This window comes from Pieris napi, chromosome 13, assembly GCF_905475465.1.
Source record: "Pieris napi chromosome 13, ilPieNapi1.2, whole genome shotgun sequence".
NCBI classification, from domain to species: domain Eukaryota; kingdom Metazoa; phylum Arthropoda; class Insecta; order Lepidoptera; family Pieridae; genus Pieris; species Pieris napi.
The window spans coordinates 7724217-7745886 of NC_062246.1; the positions used below are offsets into that span (position 1 = coordinate 7724217).

The following is a 21670-nucleotide window of genomic DNA, read 5'->3' on the forward strand; positions in this document are numbered from 1 at the left end:
GAAAATATCTAAAGAAAGGCGATTATGTGATTATGAAAATAATAGGTATTAAAGTTCGGCAGCATATAAAGAAATAGAAAATGAAATTACCTTGTGCCTGCGCAGCCAACAGCAGTTGATGAACATCCGGTTCACCATTTGATACATCGTTAGGACGAAGGTCTCCACATAAGTCTAAAAGGGTTAATTTATTAGATAAAACTCTAAATAATATTAAACTGTATGAATAGTTTTTACTTGATGCTTTCTTACATGATTTTTTCTTTTACATAATAAGCTGGTAACACGCGTAATTAATATTATTTAATACTTTGCCAAACTAAAGCCGGTTGCAGACCGAAAACTAAGCTATGCCAAGGCTAAACTAAGCTATGCCAAGCAAGCTAGGCTAAGCTAAGCTAGAAATAAATAGCGTGCACACCAACAGCTAAGCCAAAGCTCAGTCAGTGTGGCGAAGGGTGTGCGGGGTAGCGGGAGGGGCTTAGCTTAGCTCGTGCAGCTGCGCATCGGCATACACAACTAACTTAGCTTTGCATATTTTAGTTAGCTCACATAGCTTAGTTCGCATAGTTTGCGGTCTGCACACAAGTATGGAAAACTGCGTCAGCTATGCGAGCTAAGCTAAACTAACTTAGCTTAGCACTTGGTCTGCAACCCGTAGTATAAAGGTTTAACCTTTAACCACCTTTTTTTAACCCTAAGGTCCATTACGATAAAAAACTAAGTACAGTTTCCCTTACCAACTTGTCCCATTGTTTCCGCAACGGCAAGTTCCGCCATGTGGCTATAGCTTTCGGGAGGAACGCCTAACAACTCCGCTATTACCGCACTTTTCGCTTGTAATGCTTGAGATATCGCCTCGTCAAGGCGTCGGAGACGTTCTAAAACAAATTGTTTATAATAAGTTGAAGTGATAAATAAGTAGCTTTTGAATAGTATTCCATCACATCTTTTGATACTAAGAATTTAAAATTTCTAATGCTATGGTTAAAACTACGACTCGTAGTGCGTTGTACCCTAAGGCTGTAATTTTTGTTTTTACAAATGACAAAATCGATAGTTAATAATCCGGAAGTTGACTATCATTGATACTTGTCTGTACTGTAAAAAGCATTTTTTATAAATAAGGGTCTGTTTCACAATGTATGGATAAAGTAACAAATAGCTTTGCAACACACATTGATATACAAAAAAACCCAAGATGCACAGTCTCGAATAAAAGTAACGCTCGAAAGTGTCCCGAAACACTATTTCTGTTCCTTTCTATAACAGTATGTCTATAACAGTATATGTTACAAGCATATATTATTGCAAAATCAACCTTACGCGAATTGCTTAAAGTTGTTATTACAACGCAGTGTATACGTACTTAAAGCAATAAATTTTTACGACCGACCGTGATCGGTAGGACAAGGTATTGAGTGGAGTCGAACATGACTTTTTTATTTACAACTATTTAACACATTTTAAATTTATCCGACTTTTCGGGTGCTTTACAGCGTGCGTGGTCACGGTGACTGAAGACAAAAGGTGTTGGATGTTAAATAGGTGTAAATTTATAATAATACATAACTTTAATCCGGTTAAAAAGTTTTTTCTTTAAATTAAAAAAAAATGTTAAATTGGCTACCTCCTGACCTACACTTTATATAGCGTAAATATATTTATCAAAAACTACACACTAAAAAGTTCAAAAGTACATAAATTTATTTATAAAAAAAAACACAAATAAATAACATCGACTCCACTTATTAGACGCGAGACTATTTGAAATAAGCGCACAATTTAGAATGTTGCGCTCATTTTTGAGGACGTTTTTTAGACGTTGATTGTGCATCTTAGGTTTTTTATATATCAATGGCATCACATAAATTATTTGGAAGATAAATTGTGCTATTTGACACTTCATCACACTCATAACTTATGATGGACTTTATGTGACGAATAGCGCTATCTGACAATAGTAAGATCTGAAGTAATAAATATCTAATTTGGAACTTATGTAGAACTTATCCGTACATTGTGAAACAGACCCTAAATATCACAAAACACAAGTATTCTACAAATTTCTTATGAAAACCCCTTTATTACCTGTGTGAGATAAGACTCTCTGCGCAGTGAGTACGTCCCTAAGAGGCGGACGTACGGTCACAGCCCCGCCCTCCACTAACGCGACCTCACTTTCTGGATCACACACATGCGTCGTTATACGTCCTACTGTTGGTCGCCTTCTGAAAAAAAAAAATTATCCAGATTTTCTTTTGTTTGCAGTTTAAAGAATAATCCGCTTAATATTAAACAAATTATTTATTTACATTTAATACAAATACTCTTCACGAGTGACTAGTGTTATGTGACCTAATATTAGTTAAATTACATTTATACATATTGTAGTTAATGAATTGTAACGTCAGTTTAGTAATAAATGTTCCCTTTAGTTTTTCATACACTCATAAATTGTGATAAATAACATTCTCGTTTCCGATAATGTCACTTAGATTTAAGAACAGTTAAATAAGTCAAACTTTGTTAGTATATTGTCGTAATCTCACTACCCCTAATTTTATGTTAGTTATAAGGTCATTTTTGAAACGATTAAAGCCAGCCCAGCGTTAAGAGGTTAATTTATTTGAACATCCCTCCAATAACCGTCACCAAACTTAACTCTATGTTTATTATTTTTTAAACAATAAGATTTATTGCAACCATATTTCCTCTTATGATGAAATGATTAAGATGTATAGTCCCTCGCAATATTCGCAATGGCTAAATTAAATATTTATAAACGTCTTTCCTTGATTAATTATAGCTTGAAGACTAAGCAATCATCAAAATCTGTTTAGTTGTAGAATAATTACAAATATTTTTTTATGGATACAAAATTTCTTGACTAGAAAATGCTTAAACTGTTACCTGTGTTTATCTTCCGGATTGTCCGTCTCAACAGAGACAGATCTATTCAACCGTTCTGTTTTCTCTTCTCGCTCTAACGATGCTTTCTCTCTTTCTGGCTCCACAGAGGCTCTATCGTTCGTCTCTTTCTCTCTCTCCTTGTCCTTGTCCCGCACATCGCGGTCGCTGTCACAGGTATCGTCTGGTGGAGCGCTAGACGCTGACTTCTCAGATGCATCAGACGGATTTCTCGATACGTTTATTCCTATAATATATTTAATCGTAATTTATTTTGTTATAAAAAACGTAATGCGTTAAAAAAATCACGTTGCAATAAATAATGAAATTATAAACAACTATATAACATTTAATATACGGGAAACTCCAAAACCTACATATTATTATTTTTTTAAATATAATTTATATGCTATATCTGCATTACTATACTGTCCTTTAGACAGAACAAACATCAAGAGGTCAAAGACATACTTGTTTTTTTAAGTCCCACCCAGCAATTTGTACAGGCGCCTAAAGAATTATTAAAAAATTGCGTTTGTATAAAAAAATCTAACCAGAGTCATCAGTGGATCTCGTGTGTTGATGTGTAGACGTAAGTGTGGGTTTAGTTTCAGCCAAACGAGATTCTTGTATCAGTCTCACCCATCTGAAACAAATGAAAACAAAGCACATATATATTTAAATAAAAAAAAACGGTTATTTGCAAAATCACATTTTATGATGTTCTATCTTCGTCGACATATGATGTTACTATTTTTCCAAGTAAACTTAGAACTTAAGCAAATATCCAAAATATTATATTACAAGTACTACAGTACCAGACCATTTATAAGTCGTATCATGCTTTAGAAAGAGATACTCGCTTTGTAGAGAGTCATCTCTGTCACACAAAACACTAACAGTCCGGTATCTATTAGGAGAGAGAGACAGCGCTATACGAAGCCGAAGCTAGCCGATCTGTGTCTAAAGCACGATGCTACTTATAAATGGCCGAGTACTGTACTTATATAGAATGTCATAGTTAGTATATTTTGGCTGTATCTATCAATTGTACTCGTTATAAATAGATATTCATATTAAAAGTTCCTATAAAATTCTTGTATATTATCACCGTGTTTATAACAGAAAAAAAAGCAATACAATAAAAAACCAGTGACGATGAATAAAGTTCAGTATTTAATTAAAAACTCACGTAGAATATTCGGCTGCAGTGTTGGTGGACAGCTCGTGCATTTGAAAGCCGTTGATGTTCATGAGGAAGAATGTATTTCGCATCGCAGCGTTCGGACGGAACAGAACCTTATCCCTGTTGATTAAAACTTAAGTTAACTAAGAATCCATACTGAATATTATTCATTTGAAAATCATTTTGAACTAAAATTGTTGAAAGTTTTATTTTGTTTATGTTAAAAAAAAAATTATTTTAATTGTCGTGTGTGTTTTAGTTGTATTTTTTTTAAATTTCTATTTGTTTTTTTTTTGAGAAACTTATGCTTGCGTTGATTGTCGCACATTTTGGATGTAAGATTTTGTGAAATTATTGGTAGATTTAGGACTGTGTGTGGCCTTGATATGTCGTGGGCTTGATAACTAAATAAATAAAATTTATACATCCATAGAGAAATTTTTTGTTCGTATAATTCATTAAAAATATGAAATAATTAATGTACTACGATTATATCAAAGAAAAATTTTGCATTAATTTGAACAATGAACTAACCACTTGATAAGCGGTGACAGCATTGTATTCTGCGAGGGATGCGCTATGGGCTTCAATAAGAACCGGTCAGCTTCACGTTGTAAGAGAACCAGGCTATCATCCAGCATCAGTGCCTGAAATATAAAGTATAATACAATTTCTTTCCCAAAGCGTTCAAGAATTACGTCACGCAATTTTTGGAGACAATTGACCCCCCCTCCCGTGTAAAGCGCCGTAACGCCAAGTATTAAACGTTTCGTGACCACCTAATGGCTCTTCATACCTAAAAGTTACCCTTATGTGGTGTAAAGTACAAAAAGACCCCCCCCCCCCAAATTCGTTACGTAATACTTCAGCGCTCCCAAACCCATATACACATTAAATTACTTTTTTCATCTGAGATCTTAATTGCATTTAACTACAGTATAAACTCTTTATAACTAATTTCAAGGGACCGAGCATTTTTTTCGTTATACGGACCGCATTTAACCAATTACAAAAATTTCTAATTTTATTACTATCAATAGGTAAATTATTTTAACACTTATATTCTGTTAACTTTGCCTGACGTAATACACGATAGGTGACGATTGTGCGTTTAGTAACAGTTGTTGATGTCTAAATATGAAAGTATTTCATCGTAATAGAGAATGGCTATTTCCGTATAAAGAGTGAATTAATGTATAGATTTTGTGTTAAAACAATCAAATTTAAATCAATTATACGTAATAGAGAGTTTTTCCTTGTAACGAATGACTTTAAAAGAGTTTACACTATATATTTAAAATAATAGTAATTCATTAGTTCAGGTAGTCCTTGTTTTATAAAATCTGTACTTACAAGAACGGTCATCTTTTTGGTGTCAGTGCGTACAAGTAACTCCCCCTCTATACGAAGCGAGTGATGAGGCAACTCCAGACGACGTAGCTCCTCCCACTCGGGAGTCATCGGAGCTCGCACTTCCAGCTTACTTTGAATTGTTCTCAATCTGGAATTGTAAATAATTTTATTAGGAAAACTACACTTATACGAAGAGACGAGACGTTCAAAATACTACAGTGCCACATACTTCTCTTGGCCGGCGACTGAAATTGGACATACCGTCGCCATAAAGATCCAACTAAAATGTATTTATTTTTATTCCTTCCATTATTAATAACAATGGCAAAGATTTAATTATCGAACGGTTCTGATTGCTAAGGATCTTAAAAGACATTATATTCATAGTACATGTAACAAAACCAATCATATCAGCCTTGCGATTCTGTAACTCACTTTTCGAACTCATAAAGCAGTTTTCGCATCGGTGGTCGCGCTCAAATCAGTCGTGAAGCAGTCATGTTATGATTTGGCATTCTGATAATGTAGTTTATTGTTTATCAGAATGCCAAATCGTTATGTGAGTTCGAAAAGTGAGTTACAGAATCGCAAGGCAGTTGTTTATAAGTTTGTGTCACATTTATTTAAGCCTAGACTGTATTATCTAGATACTATAATCATTGATATACAAAAAACCCAAGATGCACACTCAACGTCAAAAAAACGTCCTCAAAAAATGAGCGCAACATTCTAAATTGTGCGCTCATTTCAAATAGTCTCGCGTCTACAAGTGGAGTCGATGTTATTTATTTGTGTTTTTTTTTATAAATAAATTTATGTACTCTTGAACTTTTTTGTGTGTAGTTTTTGACAAATATATTTACGCTATATAAAGTGTGGGTCAGGAGATAGCCAATTTAATTTTTTTTTTTAATTTAAAGAAAAAACTTTTTAACCGGATTAAAGTTATGTATTATTATAAATTTACAACTATTTAACATCCAACACCTTTTGTCTTCAGTCACCGTGACCACTCACGCTGTAAAACACCCGAAAAGTCGGATAAATTTAAAATTATGTTAAATAGTTGTAAATAAAAAAGTCATGTTCGACTCCACTCAATACCTTGTCCTACCGACCACGGTCGGTCGTAAAATTTTATCGCTTTAAGTACGTATACACTGCGTTGTAATAACAACTTTAAGCAATTCGCGTAAGGTTGATTTTGCAATAATATATGCTTGTAACATATACTGTTATGGACAGAAATAGTGTTTCGGGACACTTTCGAGCGTTACTTTTATATGAGACTGTGCATCTTGGGTTTTTTGTATATCAATGACTATAATACATTGTTTTATTAAGTCATTTCAATAAATTACTAAGTGCAGGCTGCATATGACTTTAAATCATTTCCCTTATAATGGTTAAACTTATTTCCTGGCAATTTAATATGTATCTGTTAATTTGACTTAAAATGTCATATGTGTCAGATTTTTATTTTATTTTATCAGAATTGCTACTGTTACTATATTTACTTTTTCAAGTATTAGGCTGTCCTTTGAACTGTGTTTTTAGCGCAATAAATTGAAAATAAAAAGTATTTTCTATGTAATATGCTTCCTGTCAATAAAGTAGTGATGGTGAAAATTTGACACGTAATAATTATTGTTACGCCGGAATTCGAACCCAGCACACGTTATATCAAATTTAGTTACGGACCTGTGCTCATTCTCAGAGGTCCGTATGGCAGTATCAACACTATGCAATACATCTTTAGCCGTGTTCAACGCTTTGCGAAGCTGGGTAATATCTTCTTCGCTCTCTGGGTCATCTTCACTTTGATCTTCAGTCACTGTCTTAAGGATACCTTCTAGCAGTAGTTGGTATTTCGTCAACCTGAAAGAGATAACATAATTGTCAACTAATTCACATCACACTTTAATTTTAAAGTTTTGCTAAATAACTAATAGATTATAGTTGACTAAATTTAAGAATTAGAATTTGTAGGAATTCCTGAATTTGAACAATTATATCCTTTTTTCTTCTTTGTCTTTCTTGTGTAATTTGAAGTTTATATTTTAATTTAGGAAACTATACTTGATATATGATGAAAACTTTTCTATATTAGATATAGCTTTACAACTAAAGATTTCATTTGAGCAAAGACTTTTATATAATCATACCTCTGCCAAACACAGGCAAGCAAATCCCTCAACTGCAGCCTACCACAGCGAGGTAATTGTTCCCTTCCGGCCAAAAACTGATGTAATTCTTTATTCTTACGCCGGCGCTCACGTAACGCTTCAAGCGCCATACGCTGTCCCCGACAGAATTTAGCTAGGCACGAGGAGTATCCGGCTTCACCAAGCTGAAAAAAATAATTATGAGAGAATCTATATATATAAAAGAAAAATGGTCTTCGTTTGAGGCTCCTTCACGCCTAAACCACTGATCGTATCAACATGAAACTACTGCCATTCGATGCGGAATTTTTCCTAGATGGTTTATGGCTATTTTTTTATTGCTGTTTTACTTTTATGAAAATTTATACATACATACTTCACCGCGGAAACATTCGGGGAGGCTTTCTAGAACCTCAAAACGTCAACATCTGTTAAAAACTCGATTTTCGAAAATTTTCAATTTTCTTAGCGGGAAGTTAAAAAGAAGAATAATAAAAATATAAAAAAAAATGATAATGAAACAAAATTTTATTTATTTCTTATTTTAATTCGCCAGCGAAGCGGGCGGGAAACGGCTAGTTTAATAATAAATAAAAAGTTGAATCCTAAATTGGCTTAACTTGTTTTGAATGTAGGTAATCGAACGAGATGATTGGCGGGAAATGCAGGCGTGGTTTGGTTACTTTTGGCGTTTTTGACCGGCATTGGTTTAGGGGTCATTCAAGTATTACGTAAGCACTATAGGGGAATAGGGTCTTTGATTTTCTTATTCGGTGATTATGTCAACAGTAATTATTTACTTTTATTCACATATTACCCACACATTTTCTATGCTTGAAAACGAAATGGATTTCAAACAATTAATACGTTTATTACACGCTTTATATTAGCTTCATCTGTATGTATGTATGTATGTATGTATGAATGGGTGAGTGGGTGAGTGGGTCACCCACTTTTAACGGACAGATTTAATGCAAACTTTGCGCACCTGTCAAAGATCGATGACAATGCAATAATCCGAAAAAAAAAAATAAAAAAAAATAACTAAAACATAAAAAATAAATAATAGTTAAAAAAAACTAAAAAACACGCTTTTAAAGCACATCAAACTAAAAAGTGAAAAATAATTCCTAATTTAGGCTGAAAATGGTAATGAACAAAAAATACTGGTATTATTGTGGAAAAGCGTGGGGCGCTGTGTATCGAGCAACCAAATTTTTTATTTTTTTTAAACTATTATTTATTTTTGTATGTACTATTATTTTTAAGAGCTTTGCTTACATTTTACAAAAACATTATTTTTCTTGTATCTTTTACAATATAATTACTTACCGTATTAAGCATAGCATCAGCAACGGGCCGTACTTGTACAACATGATTGGGCGCCTCGTTTCGTACTGTCCTCAATTCTGAGTACAGTCTTAAGTGGCGCTCTTTAACACTGGGCAAGTTTGGGAATAGCGCTCTCAACTCTTCAGGAGGTAGGAGATTGGACTGTCGCTCTAAGGGCTTCAGGAAATCACCGCCAAGGACTTTAAGCCAACGCACGTGTGATGCTTCGGAGACAATCAATTCTGTAAAATGAAAAGTATTTTAAAATATGTCAATAAATGGTTTAATATAAAAATATTGGTTGTTTGTAAAGTAGGTTTACGATCGAGATGTTTACGTGATAACGTCTTATTGGTGATATAAGTTTTTGGGAAGTAAGGAATTAATGAAAATAACAATTTTTTCAAATTTTAAATTACATCTATCGTTTTATTCACACTTTTGATGATAAATTTCGGGTGTAAAATGACAAGTTTACTTATTCGACTATGATATACATTTTTCTTCATACATTCACGGAATGACTGGCAGCGCTCGAGATGAGACGGGAGATCGGTCCGTCTCTCTCTCGTTATACCTGCGATCGCGCTCGTGAGGTTTTGGTGTGACTGAACATGTCACCCGACTAAAATGATTTTAAAGACGTATCACGTCAAAATTAACCATGCATAAGACATGATGTTCATTAGCCTCGACTTTTAACTACAGAGCCAGTTCAAAATTGAATAATGCTTCGTTCTCAACATCACCGGTAAAAGAATCGAGATCTAAATGGGTGCAAATTTCTGCGTTCACTCGAAATGCAATTCAAGCTCAAGAGCGAATCAATAAATATGCCAAAAGTTAATGTATGTAGATTAAATAATTTACGAGTTTTGAAGGGGTCAAAAGTAAATCGAAATTTATACACAAACATGGAGCGTTGCCAGGTTTTCTTACCATGTATAACTTCTTGTCGCTTGCGTAGCCTAGCACTTAGCACTATGGTGTCTCGTACACCTGGAGGGAGACTGTCCGACCATTGTGCTGCCAAGGGCTCCTCTTCATCTGACCAATCTAAAATATCAAAATTCATAAAATACATATCTATAAACTGCTACAGTCGACTCTCGATAATTTGAAACTCAAGGGACCAGAGATAAATTTCAAATTATCAAGAGTTCAAAATAACAAGTGTTTGAATAACCACGAGGGGGAGGGGCGACTGAAGGAAATAAGAATTTGATCAAAATTTGTTACTTATTATTTCTATATTCTTATTATGTATTAACAATTATTATAACAATTATTCACACATTTTTATTTCGAAACGAAGTCTGTAATTTAATTTTAATTTTTTGAGTGAGTGATTTTTGTAAACAATAGACAAGTCTGTGCATGTATGTAAACAAACGACAGGTATGTGCATGATAAACGCTTTAAATTATAGAGAGTAGGGAAGACCGGATTTCAATTTATCGCATGTTGGCGAGCAAGATAATACTTTTTCAACTTCAAATTACCGAAGGGACCAATTATCATTGATTTTATTCAATTTATCGAGTATTTTTCAAGGGACCGAGATCCGAATTCAAATTAACGAGTGTCAAATTATCGAGAGTCGACTGTATTACTTTATGGAATTGTTCTATTATTGAATATATAAACTATGATATTACCTTGTTGTTCAGCCGCAACAGAGCTGCTCTCATTACTACGGGATGATAAGCTGGAACTGCTGGAACTACCCGAAGGTGCTGTTCCCGCTCCTGGTTCCAGGTCACTGTAACATACACGCACAAAGCTTACATAGTGCATAGCATATTCTTTTTGTAGTTACAGAATATTTTTGTTTGTAATTGTTCCATTAACATTAACATAATGTATTGACATTGGTGAGTAAAAAAATATTATTTTTTATATTTATATTTAAACAGAAAATTATAATATTTTATCTCTTTAGAATGGTACCATAATTACAAAGGAATTTTAATATTAAAAGCAAAACAATGACTACATATCGCTGGGCGCCATCAAAGAGAACGCTAGGATTCCGTGAAAACAATTGTACTGGTATTAATAACTAAGAAGCAAAGGTCGAGAGGAAGCCGCTAAATAAACACGTGCAGAGGAAATAGGAGGGCTATATTTGGCATTAACAGCCCTACAACGCAAAGCCGGGGGAATCGCTCAAACTACTTTCTCTTAGACCAATTCGCAACTTCGATACATTTGCTTCAAAATAAAGTTAGGTTTTAGGTACATATAATTATTTTAAAAATTATCTATAGCGATATCTGTCCCTAACAGTTCTACAGATTTCACTTGACAATTTATTTGAATATTAGTTAACATTAAAAAATACAAGACAGATGGCGCGTCAGAAGAAAAGCTTCAAAACGCTGAAATCACTACATGTTCAAGTCAATTAAGCTTTATTTAACAGGATTATATTAAGTTACGCGCCATATTTATTTTGGGCAAAATTATATTAAAATATATATTTATTTTTAGATAAAACACACATACACACAGTCCTACTAAAAGTTTTGTTGTAATATGTGAGATAATAACATAAAATTATTTAAAAAATAAATAAAAAATAAAATAATAGTTATAAGTTTAACGAGATATAATAAAAATACATTCCCTATAGTATTATTCATTAACCAGATGTAACTGTTACATAAGGAATAGCTTGTCTGTTTCTGATATTTATACATCACGACCCTGAAACAAACGTAGAAAACTGGGCATTCAAATCAAACTTTCGTAGATCAAAACACTATCATAATATTTATACGATTTTGTTTGTTTGCTTTCGATTTACTCGACGGTGTTCCTGCATAAAGGTTTTCCACGTTTTCTTTGGAGTCGTGCCCAGGGATAAATTTAATGTCCTCCAGATGCAAGGGCGTGACATAAAAAGAGTTGCTCTTGATAGTGGCTCGTCTTATGGCCCTATATTTATAACAGCGACAAAAGAATCCATCCGTTTTAAAAACTCAGGAACGCCCAAAAATTAAAGGCTAGGTATGAATTGTAATAACTATATTAAAAAAAAGATCAACAGTGCTAAAACCTAAAAGGATGATTGCAATTTATTTTTTATAATAATTCACCTATCCGCAGACATAGTTGTAAGGTCACAGGCTATATTTCATTCTCCCTAAAATTTCAATAAATATACTGATAATTAAACTAGATTATATATGTCATCGTTGTATATATTTGTAACTCGCATATACGCGATTAAAACCACGGCTTCAAGCTCACACTATATGTATTTACATGTATGAATATACATATATTCTTTACATAGCGATTAGTTAAATGAATAATTCCATAGAATCCATTACTATGGATGGACCTTGTATTTATTCAATTATTACTTATGTATGTGATATAATATAATCCTATTATAATACACGTATGACATCATGTCATACTTGTCTTTGTATTCTTTAAAATGAAACACATAACTCTCATTGTTATGGCTAACTTTGCTTTTTTATTTATTATTCTTTATAATATAGAATGAGAAAATAAGAATTAAAAGCAAATACCTTGTGTATTATAAAACACTGGCAAATTTTGAAACCGTCAAGTTAGAGCCATACAAAGCCTAAACTTTTTCAGTTAATGGAAAAGTTCCTTACCTTTAGAAACCCGTATGAAACATTTAACTTTCAAAGACTGTTGTGAAACCAATACGAAACCATGAAACTTCTCTCCAAAAAATATTTCATTTTTGTAATAAGAAAGTGATTGACACATCCCAAATCCTGTACCCACAGGGAGCTGTTATCTTTTACTCGTGTAACGCGACAGCTCATTATGATAAGCGTATCGACATAACATATTTTTAATAATAAATAAGTTTAAAAAATTACTTTACTAAATATTAAATATTAATCTTATTACCCGTTTCGATGGACTGACTTTACAGCCATATTACCTATAATTATATTAAAATAATCAAGAATATAAGTGAAAATATATCGATTGCAATCAAGCAAACATTGACAGTAACTTTAATATACGAAATGCTTAAGAGAGTGTAGTTTTATTATACATATCAGTTAAGTCATATCGTAAAAACAGAAAATTTATAACTAAAAATTTACTATTGAATCTCTGTTAAACCATTCATCGTTTTTATGTGTGGTAATTATTTTATATATTCGTTTTAAGTTTTATCACTGATACACATTTACACAAGCTAACATAATATGACCTATAAATACGCAAGGACTAATTAACTCTACTTAAAATAAGAAATGATATCCTTATTTATGCAAGCGTTATTAACTATTACTTATCTATTTAACATCATGAAATTCACCTTTCTGACAAAGTGCGCCTTGCCAGCATACCGACAGTAGCAGGTTGTCTGCCGGCCGGTAGCGATACATTGCGGGAAACGCGCGGCGCTTGCGTAGCCATTTTGATTTATTACTTATTACACTTACACTTTCACCTACTTACACTTTAGTTCACTTTACACTTCTGTTCATTTTCATAAAATGACTTTGAAAAAAAAAATTTAAATTGATGAATGTTTTTTAAATTTCAATCTCTCTCTAATTTTAATACTCCTACCACTTCTATAAGGTACGTAGGAACACTTTTAATAGGAAACTTAAAATATACTAATCGACTACTATATATATAACGATAGCATATTTTAGAATTTCTGATGTTCATTTAATTTTCCTATCTGAGGCCCATACTCCATGACCCATACTCGGTTCGGCATCTGGATAATTTTAATTATCTAAAACACTGGCTTTACAAATAACGTATAAGGCTTATAGAGGAAATCATATTTCATGAAAATAAACAAATTTTGATAGCCAAAGTATCGATGGCTGAGTACATTTTTATGTAAAAAAATATTTACATTAGTCTTCAGCACCCTATAAAGTTCTACAAATAGAATTAGATTTATTGCTGGAAAATTTTTAGCCATCTTCCTCAAGGTATTGACTTATATACCAAAATACCTCAAGATCAGGCTGTATATATCACAGTGATAGTTACATTAGGGATCTCTACATTTAAAGCACAATTATTTTAAAAAGATTCCTTTTTAGAATACTTAAATTTTCCATAATAACATCTTGTCTTAACTACAATAAAAAATGTAGAAAAATTGAAAAATAAAAAAGAGATTTAAATTTAATTTATGCTTTTAAGAATACGGGATCTACATTCTTAACATATGTTTTACTGTTAACATCCACTGAGATAAACAATAAACTATACATATTTAATAAATTAATTGTTATCAAGCAATAACATCCGAACATTGGAATAATAAAGGTAACATACAAATTTTATGAGTAACAAAGTTCATACAACCAGAGAGGCCAGCATTTAGAATGTGCGGATTTATTATCGGATATTAATCTATTTAAACTGCCAGCGGAGTATGTTAATATTACGGAGGATGTTATATGTTTTAGTATTAGCATTAGCATTTAGTGCTACTGAATAGTATATACGATAAACTTAAAATACTTTGAAACTAGTTTTTATATTTATATAAAAGGGGCAAACGGGCAGGAGGCTCACCTTATTTTAAGTGATACTCTCAATGCCAGAGAGCTCGCGAGTGCGTTGCCGGCCTTTAGAAATTGGTACGCTTTTTCCTTGAATAAATATCAGATGAAGAAGGACTCTAAGTTCAATTGGTTTGAAAATACTTCAGTGGGTAGTTGGTTTCACATAGCTCGTGTATTTCAAATATTAAAAACAATACTAATTGGCCTCGTGCATACGCATACTTCATCTACTTCAGTCTAATGTGTGCTTACGGGCTTTAGTCAGCGCTGCTTGCCTAAAAAATGTCTACTTCACAGATTTCATAGATAACTAATACATACTTCTACCGCTCTACAAATACCAAATAGAAAACGGGAAGCATATTCATAAACAAATTAATCTTCGAGGGGACACATTACTATGTTTTATTTGTCCCATATAAAGCTTATTAACAAGTTGTAGCCATAACTGTATGGTAATTTCGCATCCGTGAAGCTGTTAGCGCTTTATATATGTTTATAAGGAAATTAAGTTTTTATACTGGCGTATTAATAACGTAATGCCGTAACAAATTATTTCTTTCGGTTTCTCAGAATACATTTAAGGACTCGTGACGATCACAAGCGGTAATAAAATATTTCTTAAAATATTATAAATCGCCACTGTATCTCAAGAGTTAGAACACAAAGAACTATGAACTTGACATTTAATTTAATAATTTCCAACCAACTTCCATCCCAAATAATATAGGCTGTCACGCGGGTAACCCCCATTTATGTTCTATGGTTTTTGGTGGTTTAGGAGTTATAATTGTTTTTTCTGTTTATGTTGACATTCTACTTTTTAAGTAATTTCGGATGTACCTTGAAAATAATGAAGATACACAATTGTTTTTTTTTATTACTTAGCATAAACCTATTTGACTTAAAAACAAAAATCTACAGGTGCAAATATTTTTTCAAAAAAATATTTTTATAACTCTATCTAACTATCGCTCTATAGATCTATCTCTAGACCACCGCTTCACACTCTTTTTTGGCACACCCTGATTAAATTCCTTAATATTTCAATAAAAAATCATAACAAAAGCATATATTTTTAAGCCGCTATTAATTATTTTTTAAATAATTGACCTACTACTACGAAATTATATCAAAGTATGATTATTATTAATTTAGGCCAAGATCCAAGTGCATCATAGGTGCATAGTGATAGTAATATCCGTTATAAAATGTTATTTATCGTAAAATAAGCTAATAATATGTGTCAGCCTTTATCTTTTAGTGGATAAATTGTAACACTATTAATATCCTATATCCTCATCAAAGAACGTACCAACTGTAAAAATTTCACCTCCGCCTTTGAGGTTTAGTCGTTAAATTTTAGTTAAGCTATAAATATTCGATAGCAATAAACTATATATTAGCTAACTAGATAGCGCTAAACTTCTGTCAATTTTTTTAAATAATAAGAGCAGATAATAACTTTATAATAATAGAATCCAATAAAGAATAGAAATTTGATTACAGCTAAGATATCTATTTCATTTTAAGTAACTTTTTTATTTAAGTTTCCTCAAAACAAATGAACATTGACAAAACAAGGACTTAAACGTTGCTCTACGTTTGTAATCCGGCACCCGCATAAGGGCTAACATTTATGTTATAAATGAAGATTTCTAGTTGATACAAAAGTATGTGGGTGACGATTACTTTTATCTAACTCAATATAAACGACTCGAAAAATGTATTAGCTACATAAAAACAAAACAATTATTGAATATATATCAACCAAAACCTAGCATAAAAAAATAATTAGTTGATAAGCTGTATATAATTTAGTTTTGAATACTTTTTCCTATTAATAATATCCAAATAGTAATGTTAAAATTTTCAACCGCACACGAAATGCTAGATTAATAACGTTTTAGACATTATTCATTTAACACTATATTAATTTAACAGAAATTTTAAATTAATTCTTACTACTTTCACAAATATTTCTATGTGTAGAGTATTTGAGAGTATCAAATCTTATTATATTTACAATATTATCGCCGTCTTCAAGGCACAAAATGTCGGAAATAATTAGTCAAACGTAATTTTTAAATAAAGAATCCGCCCAACACGACCGCTCGCTGGGGCGCCGCGGTTCTGACTAACGAATAACGATGATAAGCGAGGGCGGGAACTCACTTCCGCTAAGTGCACTTTATTAGGAAACTGCACTTTATTAGAAATATGGATTTGAGGAGAATAGTTTAATAGTAACAATTTAATTAATGAAAATATAGTTTTCTTTTAATGTACTAGCTTTTAAAAATGTGCAAGAAAGAACTATTGCCTAATCTTACGTGCTCTGATACATTTCAACAGATGTATGTTAATTTTATTAAATAAAAATTTGTAGTAGTACAGTTTAGGACTTGATTTATAAATCAAAATGATATATATCATAATAGCGGACCCGACGTCTTAAATATATAATTTTCAACTTTTTAAAATATGGACCGTTTTGATAAATTTTTCATCAATATTTTTTTTTTAAAAATCATGTAATTGTAAATCTAAACCATTCTCGAAACCAATAGAACACACACAATTTGTCTAGCCGTTTAGAAGTGTAATAAATAATAACAAACACACAGAGACAGAAAAGATTTATAGATATAAATAAAAACTATTTCATAATGTTCATGTTTCTTATTTTTAACAATCAACGCTACTTTCAAGACAACATCTAACAAAACTTCAAATGCCTGTCATCCTTATTGTGACATTTCGTTGTTTATCTATATATATAAAAGAAAGTCGTGTTTGTTACAACACTTATAACTCGAGAACGGCTGGACCGATTGCCATGGTTTTTGATTTGTTGGATTTGTTTCCGTCCCGAATAGCAGAATAAGCAATAAAATATCGGATAAGTTATCGAATAACACTAAATTAATTAATTAATTTTACGAATGCAAAAACCATATGGTGCCATCTGTTGACAAAACTACGCATCATTTTACGTCGAATTCGTGTCAGTTCAAGAAATTCCGATCTTGAGGTGAATGAGGAGATTCATAACCATGCTTTGATCCTGATCAAAAGATGTTGGATATCAGAAAGTGCTTAACATGCAGTATCGCCATGTTGACGCTAGAGAGAAGATGCCTAATGTGTAAAACTGCCATTCTTCTTTCGCAATGGCAAGCAATAAAACATTTCTGTATTTGCAAAAAAGTTGTATTAATGTAATACTTAACATTAATGAAATCCTAAAATAAGTTAAATTAAGGTAACAACGATATTATAAGGTTGTAGGGCGGAACGAAGTTAGCCAGGTCAGCTAGTATTTAATAAAATAGAACATCAGGATTTAATACAACTAATTTAATTTAACCAGCAAATAATCAAGTTAAATCATGGAAGTAGTTTTTCTTTACAGACATAGTTCCATTTTTAATCGATCTAAACGCCCTCAATTCTTATGCTTGTTTACCTCACTCTAAAGCTCCAACTGTGAATTTAATGCAATTATAAAAGCTCCACGATGACATCACATATAGGAAAGTTTTCATCCAATAACGATGGTAGGTGCGCCATGAATCGTTACACACGATCCATTGCGAAGATTATTGTTTGCAAACATGACCGACTGTAACTGAACTACGTCATACTTTTTACAGACAAAACAAACATTTGTCAAGTAATGGCAGGTATATATGTAACGTATATATAATATAAACCTTCTGTGTCTGACACACACCGTCGATTTTTGGGTCTAAGACATTTTTTTTATATTATAGGGGGGGCAAATGATCTTGCGGGACGACCAAAAAGGGCAGTCTTCGCAGCCCATAGACACGCGTTGCCGGCCTTTGAGGGAGGAGTACACTCGATTTTTAAACATTTGGAGGTCGTATCTCTGAGGGAAGACCCCCACCGGGAGTCGATTCCACAGTTCGCAAAAGAAAATGCCTTATAAAACGGACTGTGGACGACCTCCAACCATCAAGATGATGTTGGTGAAATTAAGAGCCTGAGCCATTTAGAGCATGCCGTATTCCTCACGATATTTACATTCATCGTACGAGGGAGTGGTAAATGCACACGTAGACTGAAAGTCCCCTGGTGCACAGCCAGGGATCGAATCTACGACCTCAGGGATCAGGATCAATCCACTCACTGGTCTTAAATAATTAAATCACTCTTGTTATAATAATGTAACTAAATTTCTAATCTTCTTATTGTTCTATAGCTGTGATATAGAAGTTTAAAAGTTAGTAAAAATGAAATGGAAATGGTTTATGAACTTCTTACTAACGTCAGTACGATTTAACTACATTTAAATAGTTGTTTAAACTTCACTGCCTAACCACGATTGCTTAAAAGCACTCAGAATGTCGAGTTATATATTTGGGAATTAAAGACAAAATTTGATAAATGTATAAATTATAGCAATGTATAAAAATCATATGGGATTGAAATTTAACTATCTTGATCCTTTAAATATTTATACAGAATATATTCTATATACTAATTTATTTACACCTATATAAGGAAGTGTATTCATCTTATTAGAAAAATTACGCGTATGTATGCCAATGTTTGGAACCTTAGAACCAGTCATAAAGATGTTATTAGCTAACATTAGGAACTCAATGAGGCTCATGACTCGGTTTATATGTCGTTACCTGGTTTATAGTTTATGGGAGTGTATAAAACGAAGTCTTCTAGACACGATATGCTCTATGGTTACGAAAATTTTTGTTTCTAATTAATTCGCCCATAATAACACTTCCTAAGAGTGATTAATACAGAATAAAATATTCTTCATAAATAGTACTTAATATAAATGGAGATCCATGAAACCTATTCGATAAGTTTGATGATATTCTCAAAACATCTTTAAAATATTGAATACAGTTTAAATTTTAATATAAAAAGACAATTTGGTGAAAATTAAATATAGGTCTTGAGTACGATATCTATACAGGAGTTCCGAAATCTTAAGAAAAAATTGCAAGCTAGTAAAGTGGGAGAACGTGACTTAACAAGGAAGACCTACAGTATCGTCTCCCATTACTCAACTGGGAAGGGTTTCGCAACTACCCTACTTGTCACTTGTTTTTCATTTGCTTCTATTGGATTATTAAGGAGTTGCGACCTAGATTTTATACCTAGATATACTTATATAGCACTAATTTTAAAGGACTCTTCTGTGAAATAGATTAACGGGCGACCTGGTGAGTGATAATTTACTGTCCTATAATGCAAGAAAGAATAGTATCTAAACAAGAAATATTTTTGAAATCGCCCCTAATATATTTATTTAATAAAAAATGAAAAAAAAACTGAAAAATATAACAAATAAATAAATCCAAACTTTTACTATTGATCTATGAATTAAACTGAGTCGAGCAAAATAACATATCAATTGGCTTCGTAAATTTAGCTAGAATGATGCATCTACTCAGCTGCCAAGAGACAGGCCTGTTCCACCAAAATTAATTGTCCACTCGCGTATTTGCGTTTCTTAGTATTTCCGCAATGAGTCAATTACTCTAAAAATTAGAAAATAAGAATTCTATTCGTAGAGAATATTTGAGCTTTAACACATCACGCAATTGTTAGAATATATGATACTTTGATTTAATATAGAAATGGTACCTAGGGAGCGTTCAAGTATTACGTAACGAATTTTTTATAATTGTAAAACGTTATGGGCGAGGACTGAATTACGCGTTATTGTTAATATTATTTTCGACTTTCCAGTACTTTACACCACTTAATGGTAACTTTTAGGTATAAAGAGTCACTGGGTGGTCACGAAACGTTAATACGTTGTACCCAATAGTAAACTATTGAGTACAGAAAAACGTTACATGGGGGGAGGGGTGTCAATAATCTCCTCTCTCTATATAATAACCTACTCTAAATTTAGGTTAAAACTTAGAGGCATTAAAAGGCCTCGGTATATAAATCTTCTTTTCAATTCTCACCTCTAAAACATCATATTATATAATATAAACAGTTGAACATCAATGTGCCCATGACCCACTCACTCGGTTTTATTTATAATATAATATGATGAAATCCCATCTCGCACTCCTAAACAAAACATCCGAGCTACGAAAAGCTATCAAAGTTTTCCCCGATATGATTCATATGGAAAATTTCGTTGTAATTTCATTCATACTACAAATATTTTTAAAACATTAGAACAAAAGAAAATTATAAACATCTTCAGTTCAGGATAAAACAAAAGAATTGACAATTTAACGACATTCCTATCTTGAGGCATCATTTAATTGTTGACAAGACTATTCGAAACAAATGCACTAGATCACTAGATCGATAAAATCCGACAAATCACCTAGTTCTATTTATTACTATTAAAATAGTTTAAACTTTTTATGTTATTTCGAATCCGCCCGGATATATATTTCAGCAGCTGACGGCCAAAATCGTATTATATCAAATGAAAAATTCTTTCATCATGGTCAATCCTCAAATATGATTTCAACTGTTTTTTTATAGTAACTGAGAATATGACGGCACAAATTCTTCAGGCGTATACCGTTATATTCCCAGTTCATCTGTGTAAAGATAAAAATAGTACTATTTTAATTAAATAAATAGAAACTATATACAGTGAGATCTATAGGTCTCACTGCATTTAGTTTTACATAAATACTAGTGGACCCGACAGACGTTGTCCTGCATGATATTTCAAGCAATTAGTAAAGCAAAGTATGAAAGTACCGACTGCAGCGCCATCTGGCGGGCTGATTTGTGAATCTAATCCATTCCCAGATCCCCTTGAACAAAAAAATTTCATCAAAATCGGTCCAGTCGTTTGAGAGAAGTTCAGTGACATACACACTCACAGAAGAATTATATATTTAAAGATGTATGACTAAGGAATTTGTTATTTTAAGGATTTATTTTTATTGTTTAAAATTATGCTCATTCCACGTATAGCATCAAAGATTTGCGATTGATTGAATGTTCCCAAGAAGTTGAAGTTTCAAAAGCAAAACTTAATTCCCATTAACATTGTTCTGCAAACCACTGCCTGGCGGACATCAATTCTCCGAGAGAGAAATAAGTGGAGAGAACTAAAAGTGGCCTACTTGTCCCAGGACACACTGTAGACCGAATATTTTGTATTGTGTTGTATTATAAAATTATTGTACGGCAGAAAC

The 21670-nt window shown here is 32.5% G+C and overlaps 1 protein-coding gene across 2 annotated transcripts in view; it reads right to left on the reverse strand.

Moving 5' to 3' along the window:
• Positions 1-21670, reverse strand: part of LOC125055470 (rho guanine nucleotide exchange factor 11) — a 137465-nt gene that overhangs the window by 4942 nt on the left and 110853 nt on the right. The window contains exons 24-36 of one of the 2 annotated variants that reach the window (XM_047657933.1): positions 10605-10708; positions 9886-10002; positions 8947-9188; positions 7615-7799; positions 7151-7327; positions 5450-5597; positions 4631-4743; positions 4103-4216; positions 3465-3556; positions 2914-3157; positions 2092-2228; positions 741-881; positions 91-174 (exon numbers count right to left, since the gene is read on the reverse strand). In XM_047657933.1, coding sequence (XP_047513889.1) covers positions 91-174; positions 741-881; positions 2092-2228; positions 2914-3157; positions 3465-3556; positions 4103-4216; positions 4631-4743; positions 5450-5597; positions 7151-7327; positions 7615-7799; positions 8947-9188; positions 9886-10002; positions 10605-10708 — 1898 coding nt within the window. Of the gene's footprint in view, positions 1-90; positions 175-740; positions 882-2091; positions 2232-2913; positions 3158-3464; positions 3557-4102; positions 4217-4630; positions 4744-5449; positions 5598-7150; positions 7328-7614; positions 7800-8946; positions 9189-9885; positions 10003-10604; positions 10709-21670 lie in introns of both variants that reach the window. The other variant, XM_047657932.1, reaches the window with a different exon arrangement.